Raw genomic sequence first — 14,299 nt, 5'->3', positions numbered from 1 at the left:
GGCTGTGTCGGGTCTTTGTTGCTGTGCCAGGCTTTCTCTAGTTGTGGCAAGCAGGGGCTTCTCTTCATTGAGGTGCGTGGGCTTCTCATTGTGGTGACTTCCGTTGTTGTGGAGCCATGGGCTCAAGGTGTGTGGGCTTCAGTAGTTGTGGTGCGTGCAGGCTCAGTAGTTGTGGCGCACGGGCTTAGTTGCTCCAGGGCCTGTGGGATCTTCCCGGACCAGGGCTCGAACCTGTGTCCCCTGCATTGGCAGGTGGATTCTTAACCACTGCGCCACCAGGGACGTTCTATATCACTGTTTTCTACTGTTGATGGATATTTGGGTAGTTTTCAAATTTTGGCAGTTATAAATAATGCTGCTATGCATATTCATGTACGAGTTTCTGAGTGGATGTATGTTTTCATTTCTCTTGGGTCTATCCCTAGGAGTAGAATTTCTGGGTTATATGGTAAGCATATGTTCGGCTTTAGTGGATGCTGCCAAATGGTTTTATAAAGTGTACTGATTTATGCTCCATCAACAGTGTTCTCATTTCACTTCCACATCCTCATCAATACTGAATTTATTTTATGGCTGGTTCCTAACTCTTACATAATTTTTACAGCTCTCTCTCTAGCCAGCTATTTCTAATTGAGTTTCTTCTAAAGCCACTTTTCTCTGATGGACCTGGCTCATGCAGGAAGGGCCGTGTCATCCCAAAAGGGGACATTTATCACAGTCTAAGTATGAGCTATCAGCAGTTAGAAGAAATGTTATTGAAACACTCCATCACTAATACAGAGCAATGGGAATGGGAAAGGAATTCAAAATTATAAGTGTGGTAAAACATCGAGTGAAGCTAGGACTTTGAGGCGCTTTGAAATTTTTATATTGTATTGTTGCCAGTCTGTGTATGTCAGGTGTGAGGGACCAGCAAAAGATTTTTAAAGGCCTTGTAACCAGATGCCTTTGAATTTTGATGGTGGTGGGTACCTGTTTTAGTAAGAGTCTGTTTGGTGTGGCAAGGGGCGTTCATATAGCATCTTTCTTCAACCCTACAGTGGGGAAAATGGGTCTCAGGAGAATCTTGCTGTATATCACCTGTGTTGTTGACTCTTTGGGCTGTGTTATAATATGGCTTTACATATGGGATGAATAGAGGGTGGGGCTCAGACTTGGTTCTATTACTAGAAAAGAACCAAAATCTAGTTATGGTCAAATATTTTTCTTTTAGACCAAAATACAGTGCCCATAGTCCTCTAGTTGTAACAGGAAGTCTGTTTCGTGGATGTTGTCCATAATCCAGTAGGTTCCAGGAATCCCTGAGTGATTATGCTTTGTGACTTTCGTATCCAGGGGCTAGTTGTCCATTAGAGTTGCTGATTATCCACTTCGTTGAAATTGTCCCTGAGCTCCTCTGTCAGTGTTCGCCCGAGTGTCCCTGATGTTGGACTGGCCTGCTGTAAGGGCACCAGAGATACTCAGTGCAAGCTGCCTGAGATGTTTGTACTGAGGCAGCCACGAAATCTGCTTTTATTTGTAAAAATGTCTTCCCTCCAGTATTGGTAGCAGTAATATCCAGTGGCACAAATTTGGATTGTGGGCAGCCTGCTCTATGGGATCTGCTTATTATCTAAGCCAGAGTCAGCACTCTCCCAGTCAAGGTTTTCATCTTTTGGCAAGAGGGGAAAAGTCCCTCATGTTGAGTTAGCTTCTGCTTACAGAAATAGATCCTGTGCCTGGGAAACCAATTGTAATTTTACTCCCGATTATGATAGTAGCTGCCATTAGTGAATAGCTACTGGGTTACTGTGCTTCGCACCCGAGACAGATGTTTCACTTAATCTTCACAATGCTAGGAGTTAGATGGATTATCCCCTTTTGCAGATGATGAAATTGTGGCTCAGAGAGGTTAAGCCCATGCCCAAGCCAGTGCCAAGCCTGGATTTGACTCCAAAGCCTGTGTCCTGTACCTGCTGTGCTCTGTGGCCCCAGTTGCCATGGGATGAAGTTTTTGACTTGTCCACTGGAATATGAAACAGTGTTGGATTCATTACTAGTTCACTGCATACATTGATGAGAGGACCTGCTGTTTGCTGGTCTTTAGCTTCGGCACTGGGAAAGCGAGAGTGAAACAAGACCCAGCTCCTGCCCTCCAGGTGCTTATACTTCAGCTCCATTTTTGTCTCTCATAAGTGACTTGGGTCATGGATTTTGGTAATTGTTCTTACAGAGAACTCAGTCCTCTGGATTTTCTCTCTGAGACTGACTGTCGAATGGTGGGGTTTGTTGTGGCCACTGTGCTGCTGGCTGTTGGTTCTGCATCTTCTATGCCTGGGTTTGACCACAGGGCTTTCTGGTGTGTCCTTAACCAGCAGAGATTGGGGTCAGGTTAAAGTCAAGCACCAAATGACACTGAGACTACCACTAAGATGCTGGAGATCCCCTAGATACAGTAGCAGGATTATCTGCTCATCTGCCTAGAAATTAGCCTTGACCTTTGTGATTCTGTCTTGGGATCTGCCTGGATTCTTGGGAGGTAAATGAAGCTTAAGTTTCTTTTTCTAATCTGTCAGTAGCATGAATATGTGACTCTTTGCTTGTTGCAAATTCGACTTGTATTTATTTTTTTAAAACACATTCATGTTTCTTTTTTTTAAAGTTTTTTTTGATGTTGACCATTTTTAAAAAAAATTAATTTATTTATTTACTTTTGGCTGCATTGGGCCTTCGTTGCTGCGCGCCGACCTTCTCTAGTTGCGGCAAGCGGGGGCTGCTTTCGTTGCAGTGTGCAGGCTTCTCACTGTGGTGGCTTCTTTTGTGGAGGAGCACGGGCTCTAGGCACGTGGGCTTCAGTAGTTGTGGTGCGTGCGGGCTCAGTAGTTGTGGCGCACGGGCTTAGTTGCTCTGCGGCCTGTGGGATCTTCCTGGACCAGGGCTCGAACCTGTGTCCCGTGCATTGGCAGGTGGATTCCTAACCACTGCACCACCAGGGAAGCCCAATGTTGACCATTTTTAAAGTCTTTATTGGATTTGTTACAATATTGCTTCTGTTTTATGTTTTGCTTTTTTGGCCGTGAGGCATATGGGATACCAGCTTCCCCAACCAGGGACTGAACCCGCACCCCCTGCATTGGAAGGCGAAGTCCCAACCACTGGACTGCCGGGGAAGTCCCTCGACTTTTAAATAAAAGTCTTACTGGTAAAAATTTTGCACAGCTTCAAATATGTATTTATTTGTTTATGAAACCATATTGCATATACCACCTATTGCCTCCATGGTAAATGGAGAAGAAAACAATTAAGAAGCCTGGTTAGTTTTTGCTGGAGCACCTGTGGCCTTTTCCAGACCAGGACCTTGGAGACTTGGTTTTCTCATTTCTTAAATGAAGAGTTTGGGCCATCAGTGGTCCCTAGCTGGTCTGGGCTGGCTACATAAAAATCACTCAGGGAGCTTGTTAAAATAGAAGTTCTAGTGTTCCAGCCCTAGGAGATTCTAATTAGAGAAGTCTGGGGTAGTATCTAAAAGTCTGTAATTTATAAAAATTCCCCAGATAATTCTCTTGTGTAGCTGTATTTGGGAACCATTGGGCTAGAAGTTCTAGAATAAATAGAATTGAATTGAGAAGAAACTTGTGGTGTGTTTGAAGATTCAGGTAATACTTATGTGCCTGGAGTGGGTTCCCGATTGGCAAACTAATGCAGTTATGATGCAGAGGTAAATTGGAGCCAAATGATGGAGGATCTTTTTTTAAATTTTTTTTCCTATTTCTTTATTTTATTTAATTGATTTATTTATTTACTTTTGGCTGTGTTCGGTCTTTGTTGCGGTGCACGGGCTTCTCATTGCAGTGGCTTCTCTTTGTTGCGGAGCACGGGCTCTAGGCGCGTGGGCTTCAGTAGTTGTCACACGTGGGCTCAGTAGTTGGGGCTCGCAGGCCCTAGAGCGCAGGCTCAGTAGTTGTGGCGCACGGGCTTAGTTGCTGCGCGGCATGTGGGATCTTCCCGGGCCAGGGCTCGAACCCGTGTCTCCTGCATTGGCAGGCGGATTCTTAACCACTGCGCCACCAGGGAAGCCCAGGAAGGTAAATTTTAAAATGGAAAACAGTTTTCAGGCCTCACAACTGCTCCTCATCCTTCCCAAGCCCCACCCCATTGTTGTTGGTGATTTAGAGATGTTTACAAGAAAAGGAAGTCAGTGATACACTCTCCTGCTTTTGCTGTGCTCAGAATCCTCATTTTTGTTGAAAAGAGGATGAAATTTATCATTTCCCTCAATATTTCCACAAGAAGGAGACTTCACTCATCTCCCCAGGAAAGGGAGCATTAGGACGGACACCTCTCTCCACCTGCCTGATGATACGGAGGGGAACTGACCAACTGAAAGGTGGGGTGACTGGTCCGTCACTTCTCTCCTCTCTGCCTGGCTGCTGGGCCATGTGGGCGCAAACCTGTGGTCCCTGTGGAGAGCGGGTGGGCCGTAGCAGGGCAGGCCGTGGATTGGCCGTGGAAGGCGAGTGCGGGCCTCAGGTCCAGGTCCTGTTCTTCAGCACAGGTCACGGGCAGCCCTGCACTAGGTGCCTGTCAGGTCCTTGCTCAGCCATTCAGAAAGCTGACATTGGACTAGTGCATCTTGGAGTGTGATGCCATCTGTCCGAACCCCCGAGAAGGTGGGGGAGCCTGACCGTGAATGGCTCTTGACCGACTTCACTTGGATGCTTCCGGGTACTTCAAACTCAGTGTGTCCCAAAGCAGGCTCCCCTTCCCACCTGCTTCTCCCTCGGTTCCTGTTGCGGAGGTTGGCCTCCGTGCTCTCGTGGTACCCCAGCCTGCCCTCCCAGGTGTCAGAGCCTGAGAGGCCCCTCAATCCTCCTTTCTCGCCCCCCCTGTGCAGTGCCCCTCTGCACCCAGCTCGCAGCCGGGATGTCACCTTTGCCTGAGTGTTGGTGACCCACAAGGCCGGCTGCTGTTGTAGCCCCCGCACACCCTCGCTGTAGTCCTTATTCCCCTGAAGCCTGTTTGCCTGCTCATTCTCTGCCTTTCCCGCTAGACTGCAAGGTCCAGAGCTTGTTCATCCTTGAACACCGGTGCTACTACAGGGGCTGCCTGTCGTGGCTGTTGGATAGGTACTTCTTGAGTGAATAACACTCAGGCCCAAGAGTGCTGGAGGCGGTAGAGCATAGTGGTCACAGCCCAGCTTTGGAACCTGAGGCCTGGGTTTGGACTCTGCTATTTGTGTGATATTGGGTGAGTCCCTTACCTTCTGGGTCCTTAGTTTCTTCCCGACTTCCTAAGACTGTGATGATGAAATGCAGTAATCCATGCAAAACATCTAGAGCAACATGTTGACACATAGCAAGTGTTCGGTGGTTCATAGTGCACATCTATTAATAACAACAACAACAATAATAATAATACAGTTACCCTTAATGGAAAGGAGAAGGCTATAAGAAAAACCTGGAACTAGAAATCATGCATGTTGAGTGCCTGCAGCGTGGGTTTCAAAGAGGCGGGGAGTTGCTTGGGCACCAAGGATTCCAGCGCGGGCAGTGGAAGTGTAGGAGCAGACGGGCTTACTGTGGGGAAGAGTGGACAGGGAGGGAAACATGGAGCAGGAGAGCCGAAAACAGGACCTTGAGAAACCGCTCACGTGAGGGACAAGAGGGGCCAGAACAGGAAGAGAGAATGATTCCAAGTAGGAGACTGCGACTCATCAGATGCCAGGGACAGGACCTTTACAAACACAGCTGAGGGTGCCGAGCTGGGCTGCTGGTCTCTGAAGACTAGAGGCAGCTGGAACGTGCTGGGTGGGGCGGTGGTTGGGGAGGAGTAGGGTCAGAATAAGGAAGAAGCCAGGCCCCGCAAGGGTTTGAAGAGGGCTGCTTAGCGACGAGGTAGGTGCCCTCAGACCCATAGGTTGCATGCTGCAGTGTGTGTTTCTGTGATGCAGATTAGCTTGTGGGTCAGTAGAGGACTGGTAATGTGGAGGTCACGTTGGTTCACATGTTATTAACATTTTGCATCCCTGGCTAATAGTGGCTGAAAGCCAAGGACTCCAGCAGCGCTGAATGTAGCAAGCCCGGGAGATAGGAAGCTGAGCAGGGGCACCCGCGCTCCCTGGGCTCTGCGCCGGGCTGTGTGGCCCCGCTGTCTTGCAGGCCTTTGGGGCCATTCCCCCCGTCTTTGTGCTTACATTCACGGACTCCATACCACTCAGCAGCCAGAATCCCTCTGTTTACCCCTTCCATCATGCTTACCCCTCACCTTTTTTTAAGGTAAAGAGTCATATCTACTAGAGTGTTTTATCAGAAATTTAATATTTAAAAAACTTTCAGTGCTTTTCATTATAATTATTGTTTTTGTTAGTGATCGGGTTGAAATTTTAACTTCTTTCCCCACCCTATTTTTCTGATACGCTTTGTTATTTTTAGTTTGTGCTTTCGAAGCATTAGTTTTTAGCAATACATACATCCAGTTATAGAAGACATTCCTGTGACTTCTTTCCCTAAGATTGAACAATGCTGGGAGGAGGGATGGGAGGGAACAGCAGGGTCTACAGAAGCTTTTCTCGAGGATTGGCAGCCCCAACCATCCTTGGCTCTTTCTCCTTAGTAACTCTTTTCCTAAGCTCTCTTCATTACATGTTTAGGTGGTTATGTTTTTACATTTTTTTCCTTTCTGTGATCTTTTGCTACAGTCTGAACAAGTGTCTGAGGCCGAGTTACACCCCCAGCTGAACAGAGCCCCTTCCCAAGCTGCGGAAAGTAGTCCAGCAAAGAAGGTAAGGCCAGCGTGAGGATGTTACTGTGATGTCTTGGGACCCCTCCCTCCCCTGGGCTGCTTGCCGCTGTTAGCAGGCATGCCGTTTTAAAGTTTTCATGCCCTGACATGAATGTTTATGGTCCAGATTTCCTAGAATCTGGGTTCTTTGTGAAGATTAGGGTCCTGATGATTCCTGGGCTCCACCTTGATGTTTCTGACAGTTTGTACTTCCCTCTTCAACCTCCCAGCTAAATATGGTGGCCTTGCTTTTGGCAAGACCAAGAGGTGCAGTGGGGAGCCCTGCATCCTGCTAAGCCTCGAGGAGCAAGCTGGGGGCTGGGGTGGTCTCCCCTTCCTAGTCTTTTTGCTACGGTCTCCCCTTGCCCACCCATGTCACCAAGTCCTGGGCCATTTGCTTGCTCACTCACCGTGCTCTCCCATTCGTCTTCTCCCCCTCCTTTCTCCTTGCCCATTTCCTCAGGCCCTCCTCCCATCACAGAGCACGTGGGCCTGGGCTCGGGAGCACAGGTGAGGCAGGGCCTCCAAGGAAGCAGGCCAACTGTCTCCTTCCAGAAGACACAGTGGCTCGTCAGCTTGGCTTGATGTAGGAGCCGGGGGTTGGAGAATGATGAGCATATGACAAAGACCTCTACAAACTTTAAAACTTAGAACAGATTCAGAACATATTCCCAAAAGCCCCAAAGTGAGGCAAGAGTGAATTTTGTCTTCAGTAAGGAAAGGCCCTGTGGTGTGAGATGCACACAGCATTTAAAAAAGAAAAGAGGGGAGGGAGAGAGGGCATCTGAGTCCTGTGTCCTTCCAGGTGACAAAAGAGGTAATAGGCTGCAAGCATGAAAAAAAAGAAAAAGAAAGAAGGAAAGGCCCCTGGAATCTGATGCCCGGGTCTCTCCAGGTCTTGCCAAGCCACGAATCAGCCACTTGTCCTGAGGTGTGGAGTTTGAATAGAGCACACGACTGACCTTGGGGATACGCCGAGAGTAACATGGGGCATTGACGTGATGGGTGGCATTTGTTTAACTTTCTGGTTTTTTTTTAAATCCGCAGGATATACCGTATTCTCAGCCCCCATCAAAGCCCATCCGTAGAAAATTCCGACCTGAAAATCAAGCTGCAGAAAGTCAAGAGCCTACTACGGCTGTAGGCGGGCCAGCTTCTGTAGCAACCGTGAGACCCCATCCAACAGTGCCAAAGTGAGTAGAGTGGATAAATGCGCGAAAGGTCGGGAAGTTTATTTTAAATCTGCTTATACATATGTAAATGTAAACTTACATTTACACTCATCACCATGGACAGGTGTGATTTTAATGGTTATAGTCTTACCTTACTCATTTCTATGATGGGATTACAGTCTCCCGGTCACATAGAAAGAGGCTTTCTAAGTGATGGGCTTAACTTGACCCCAGGGACCAGCAGGTCCCAGGCTGGCGTGTGCTTTGGGTTGGTTTGATTTCCTTCCCCTCCTCCCCTCCTCTTCCTTTCCTTCCTACCGCTCTTCTTTGTTCTGGCCTGTGTTTTCCTGGGAAGAAGACAGTAATATAAATGGCAGTTTCCCTCTTTGCCTGTCTTATCTCATGTTCCCCGGTGCACGTGGCCAGCTTTAAGACCCTCAGACCCAACTTTGAGTAGATGTGGTGTATGATTCCTTTTCATCCCCATGAAGGGGTTCTGTTGTTGAGCATCTCAGCACAGAATGGTCACATGCAGAACTGCTAAGATATCTGTCTGTATGATCAGCTGGATGGAGGGTGGGGGCACCTGTGGACATGGCCCGGGACCGAGAAGACCATCCTTCTCCAGACTTTGGCTTTAAGAAGAGCCATCACTTGCCTCAGTGAAATTGAGCCAGGTGTCCAGGGCAGAAAACCGCTGCTGCGTGTTACTTCAAGTGAGCCTGACTAGTCACTAACACAAATGCTCGGGATACGTCATGGCACCGCTCCAGGGGCCCTGTGGGTCTCAGGGGCTGCTTCGGAGTTACTCCTGCTTACACTGTTATGGGAAGAAAAGCAACAGATTCTGTGGGTGCAGCTTGCCTTTGAAGCCAATCCCCATTCTGAATCTGTGCAGCACTCTTCTTCAGGTAATGGCTTTTGTTTTTTCCAAATAGACAGTTCCCTGGTAGTATTAGTGCTTAAAGGAAGTATATTTTGTCCTTAATAGTCACTGAAAGCTTTGGCCATCTTCCAGCCACCTTCCAGCCTAGAGGATGCATCTCTATCAGGGACACAGACAGCCAAACTTGCTTCCATGTTCTCCCCAGCTTTCCACTGTAATCTGCACTTCACATCAATGCTAGTCACTCAGTGGTGGCTACGACATCCTCCAAATTGGATGGCAGGGCCGCTGGTGGAGTTCACGCAGAGATCTTCTTTTTTCATCTTTTATTTTTAAATATATAAATGTACTTACTTAGTTTTGGCTGCGTTGGGTCTTCGTTGCTGCGCACGGGCTTTATCTAGTTGCGGCGAGTGGGGGCTACTCTTTGTTGCGGTGCATGGGCTTCTCATTGCAGTGGCTTCTCTTGTTGCGGAGCACGGGCTCTATGTGTGCGGGCTTCAGTAGTTGTGGCACGCGGGCTCAGTAGTCGTGGTGCACAGGCTTAGTTGCTCCGCTGCATGTGGGATCTTCCAGGACCAGGGCTCGAGCCCGTGTCCCCTGCATTGGCAGGCGGATTTTTAACCACTGCGCCACCAGGGAAGCCCTCTTCATCTTTTTTAAAAGACAACTTTATTTAGATACATTTCATATAGCATACAATTCACTCTTTTAAGTGTATACTTCAGTGGTTTTTAGCATATTTACGAAGTTGTGCAACCATCATAACAGTGTAATTTTAGAACATGTTCATCACCCCCAAAAGAGATTCTGTGCCCATTAGCAGTCACTTTCCATTCTCCCCTGCCCCACGCCCCAGGCAACCGCTCTCTACTTTCCGTCTTCATAGATGTGCCTGCTCTTGCCATTTCATTTAAATGGAATCATACAACATGTGGTCTTCTGTGATTGGCTTCTTTCACTTAGCATCATGTTTTTAAGGTTCATACATGTTGTATAGTAAGTCAGAACTTAATTTTTTTAATTGCTGAATAATGTTCCATTATATGGATATACCACATTTTATTCATCCATTCATCAGTTGATGGACATTTGGGTTGTTTCCACTTTTCAGCTAATAAGAATAATGATGCTGTGAATATTTGTGTACAAATTTTTGTGTGGACTTACCTTTTCATTTGTCTTGAGTATTTATACCTAGGAGTAGAATTGCTGGGTCATATGGTAACTCTATGTTTAACAGTTTGGGGACCTGCCGAACTGTTTTCCACAGTGGCTAAAGCATTTTACAATCCTGCCAGTAAAGTATGAGGGTTTCAAATTTTCCTCCTCTTTACCAACACTTGTTATTTGATTTTTAGGGTTTTTATCATAGCCATCTTAGTGGGTGTGAAGTGGTATCTCATTGTAGTTTTGATTTTTATTTCTTTAATGAATAGTGATGTTGAGCATCTTTTCATGTGCTTATTGGCCATGTGTATAACTTCTTTGGAGAAATGTCTTCTCAGGTTTTTGCCCATTTTTAATTGGATTATTTATCTTTTTATTTTTAAGTTATGAGTTCTTTATATGCTCTGGATGCAAGTCCCTTGTCAGATGTATGATTTGCAAATATTTTCTCCCATTCTGTGCATTGTCTTTCCACTTTCTTGATGGTGCTATTTGCAGCACAATATTTTTAAGTTTGATCAAGTCCAATTTATCGAATTTTTTTCTTTTGTCACTTGTGCTTTTGCTGTCATACCTAAGAAACCATCGCCCAGTGGCATAGGGAGGGTGGGAGGGAGATGCAAGAGGGAGGGGATATGGGGTTATACGTATACATATAGGTGATTCGCTTTGTCATACAGCAGAAACTAACACAACATTGTAAAGCAATTATACTCCAATAAAGATATTAAAAAAAAATTTACCTTAGGAACCACTGCCCAAATCAAGTTCATGAAGATTTGTTCCTGTGTTCGCATCTAAAAGCTTTATAGTTTTAGCTGTTACATTGAGCCCTGTGGTCTATTTTAAATTCATTTTTGTGTATTATATAATGAAGGGGTCCAGCTTCATTCTTTTGCATATGGATTTCCAGTTTTCCCAGCAGCATTTGTTGAAAGGAGATATTTTCTTTTATCTGCCTATTCAGTCACTGCCCCTCACCATGATACTCTTTCACTAGTTAGGTGACCACATGGGGTCAGGCTGAGAGAGGCTAGCACCCACCAGCAGCACAAATAGTGCTGTAAATGGCAGGGAACTTTATAAGACTTACTTCAGGTCCCAGACCAGTTTATTTTGGAGTGATAAGGAGCAACTTAGCATTCATAATTTTTTAAAACCTGGAGAGAGGACAGCCAGACACATGATGGTTAGTCTGTATGGCCCTTTCTCAACTAGGGTTCTGGGAGAGAATTAAGCTCTGATGCCCTTAGACACCCATTGTATGTAGTAAGTTAATCTCTCTCCAGTGCATTTAGAGTGGTCGTTACTATATACCGTCTTTGGGAAAACCGAGAAAAGAGTCACAAATCAAGTTGCAAAATGGTCTTCATCCTTTGGGGAAATTAACGTTAGAACTGATCTATTAATAAGAAACAAATTCTGCTTCGGATATCATCACTGTCTGCTCCATTTAGGGGAGAGGAACTAATAAAATATTCTCTCCAGGTGTGCGCTCCTGAGTCCAGGTTACAAGTAATAAACAGCTCTCCGATTGTGTCATCATTAATGAGCTACCCGTAAGGACAGAAGTGGGTTTTTCTTAGAAATAATTTAGCTTGATTTTTTCCCCCATATCTAATGTATCTGCTAAGGATCGATTTTGGGAAAATAGAGTTGTTTGAACAGTTTAGAACTAGAGGATGTTGTGTGGCAGTACTGTGACTGAACCTGTGCCAGCCTCTGTGGCCTTTGCTCTTCTCTGGAACCCCAGGAATTGTCCTGGGCCACCCCAGGGCATTCCAAGGAGCTTGCGTGGCAGTGTCTGCTTGTCTGTATGACGTTCTCAGTGTGGCTGGGATTCTGTTTCCCTTCCCTCCTCATGTTTGGCAACACTGGAATATCTTTGGGGTTGATGATTGGCATCTCTAATGAAAACCTACCATTTCCAAGAAGAGAAAAGGCAGTATAAACTCACTTCTTAAAAGCTGTACTCAGAATTCCGTGGGAGAAATCAGGGCGCAGGGTGAAGGCTAAGAAGATTTTTCTCATCTAGAGACCCCAGTTTATATTCCTTCAAACATTGGTTCAGTTGCTTGAACATAAACCAGGTAACAGTCACTCACATAACATAGAAATTAACTACTTTCTTATGTAAAAGTCTGAGTTGGTGAGTGGTCCAGAAGAGTACCTGCCCAGAACCCAGGTACCTTCTGTCGTCTTGTTTTAGATCCCTGTGAGGGTTGCCTTTATCCATAGGGTTGGAGGTGGCTCACCTCTAACATGTTCGTGTTCCAGGTCCCAGGAAGGGGAAAGGAGCAAATGGAGAGAAAACAGATTACTTTTAAGGGCATGACTCAGAAGTGGCATACATCACTTCTCTCGCATCCATTTCACCCAGACTTAGTCATGTGGCCTCATCTACTTGCCAGGGAGACATGGAAATGCCACTAGTTTCTAGTTGCATGGCCATGTGCCTGGCTCAACCTGAGGAGATGCAACTGAAAACAGGAAGGCATGAGAAGAGGATTGGAGGACAGTCTGCCACAGAACCTTCAGTGGGTGAGCCTCACAGTACGCAGTTCAAAACCGAGAGATCGCCTGACGTACAACAGCAGCAGGCGAAATAAACACCTTGCTGTTATTCCCTTATCTTCCTCCTTGGAAACCAGGCCACTTAGAGCCCACCTTGGAACAGTGAGTAACGAAGTTAGGAGAACCTGGAGAGACAAACTCTAGAAGCAAGTCTTGAGAGGTGAGGCAAGTTAGACACCTTTACTGAACCCTTAGGTTTTTGGGGCCGGATACTGTCTTTGCGTTACTTAGGGCTCATTTGGTTGTAAAACATAAAGAGCAACTTGAGCTAGCAAAACCCTGTTCATTATTATAAGAGTACAGGGGTGACTCATGGAAACCAGGGGCACGGATGGACGGGAGAGAGGACTGTATACCTGTTGGCTCTCCTCCTGATTCTTCTCTATTTTCTGTCATTTTTATCTGTGAAGACTTCTCAACCACCTTCAGCTCCAGATGTTACATTCTCACTGTGCAGGGCCTAGGCTAAACCAAACTCTTAACCAGGACCCATACATCCCTGGGAGAGAGAATCTGGTCAGCTTATGACAGGCCAGGATCCGTTCAAGTGTGAAAACAGAGCTGAGCGTTTCTTAAGACAAATAGGACTGTCTGCCTGGGGCCCATCCCTGTGGAGGGAGGGGGAAGGGGATGGAGACAGTTCCCAGAGGAGGGGAAACTGTTATAAGCTGGCACACTTAGCGAAGTATTTGTTTAAGTAGGGGCATCCAGTTCTGATCAACATGTATTTTCATAAAACTTTTGGACTTCCCTGGTGGTGCAGTGGTTAAGAATCCACCTGCCAATGCAGGGGATACAGGTTCGAGACCTGGTCTGGGAAGGTCCCACATGCCTCGGAGCAACTAAGCCCGTGTGCCGCAACTACTGAGCCTGCACTCTAGAGCCCGCGAGCCACAACTGCTGAGCCCACGTGCCACAACTACTGAAGCCCGCACTCCTAGAGCCCGTGCTCTGCAACAAGAGAAGCCACCGCAATGAGAAGCCTGCACGCCACAACGAAGAGTAGCCCCCGCTCGCCGCAACTAGAGAAAGCCCACGTGCAGCAATGAAGACCCAACGCAGCCAAAAATAAAATATAAATAAATAAATTTATAAAAAAAACCAACCCTTTTTGTTTTGTAATAATTATAGATTCATAGGAAATTCAAAAATAGTATAAAGAAGTCCTGTGTATCTTTCACCTAGTTTCTCTCAATGATTGCATTTAACCTAACTATAATATAATATCAAAACTAGGAAATTGACGTTGGGACAGTGTATATGTATAGTTCTTTGCCATTTTATCACATGTGTGTGTCTTGTAACCACCACTGTAATCAAGGTACAGGAGTCACCCTTACCCCATCTTCTTCTTTACTCCTTACCCGTGGTAACCATTGATCAGTTTCCCATCTCTATAACTTTGTCATTTTCTGAATGTTATATTCATAGAATCACACAGCATGTGACCTTCTGAGTTTGGCTTGTTTTCACTCGGCATAATGCCCTTGATATCTGTCCAAGTTGTTGTATAAATCAATACTGCTAAGCAGTATTCTATGCTATGGGTGTACCACAGTTTGTTTAGCCATTCACCTTTTGAGAGACATTTTGTTTGTGTCTAGTTGTCAAGTATTACAGATAAAGCTGCTGTGAGCATCTGTGTACGGGTTCTTGTGTATACGTAAGTTTTCATTTCTCTGGGCTAAATGTCCAAGAGTGTGATTGTTGGGTTGTGTGCTAAGTGTATATTTAGTTT

The 14,299-nt window shown here is 46.0% G+C and overlaps 1 protein-coding gene across 5 annotated transcripts in view; it reads left to right on the top strand.

Annotated features, from left to right (window-relative positions):
* The window catches only part of REPS2 (RALBP1 associated Eps domain containing 2), a 232,759-nt gene that overhangs the window by 188,743 nt on the left and 29,717 nt on the right, over positions 1–14,299 (top strand). For all 5 annotated transcript variants that reach the window (XM_067722169.1, XM_067722166.1, XM_067722167.1 and 2 more), the window contains 2 exons: positions 6,677–6,760; positions 7,807–7,952. In XM_067722169.1, the coding sequence (XP_067578270.1) occupies positions 6,677–6,760; positions 7,807–7,952 (230 nt within the window). The remainder of the gene's footprint in view (positions 1–6,676; positions 6,761–7,806; positions 7,953–14,299) is intronic.

Source organism: Pseudorca crassidens, chromosome X, assembly GCF_039906515.1.
Source record: "Pseudorca crassidens isolate mPseCra1 chromosome X, mPseCra1.hap1, whole genome shotgun sequence".
Classification (NCBI taxonomy): domain Eukaryota; kingdom Metazoa; phylum Chordata; class Mammalia; order Artiodactyla; family Delphinidae; genus Pseudorca; species Pseudorca crassidens.
Note: the sequence above shows the minus strand (reverse complement) of the source record. Positions and strands in the feature narration are given on the sequence as shown.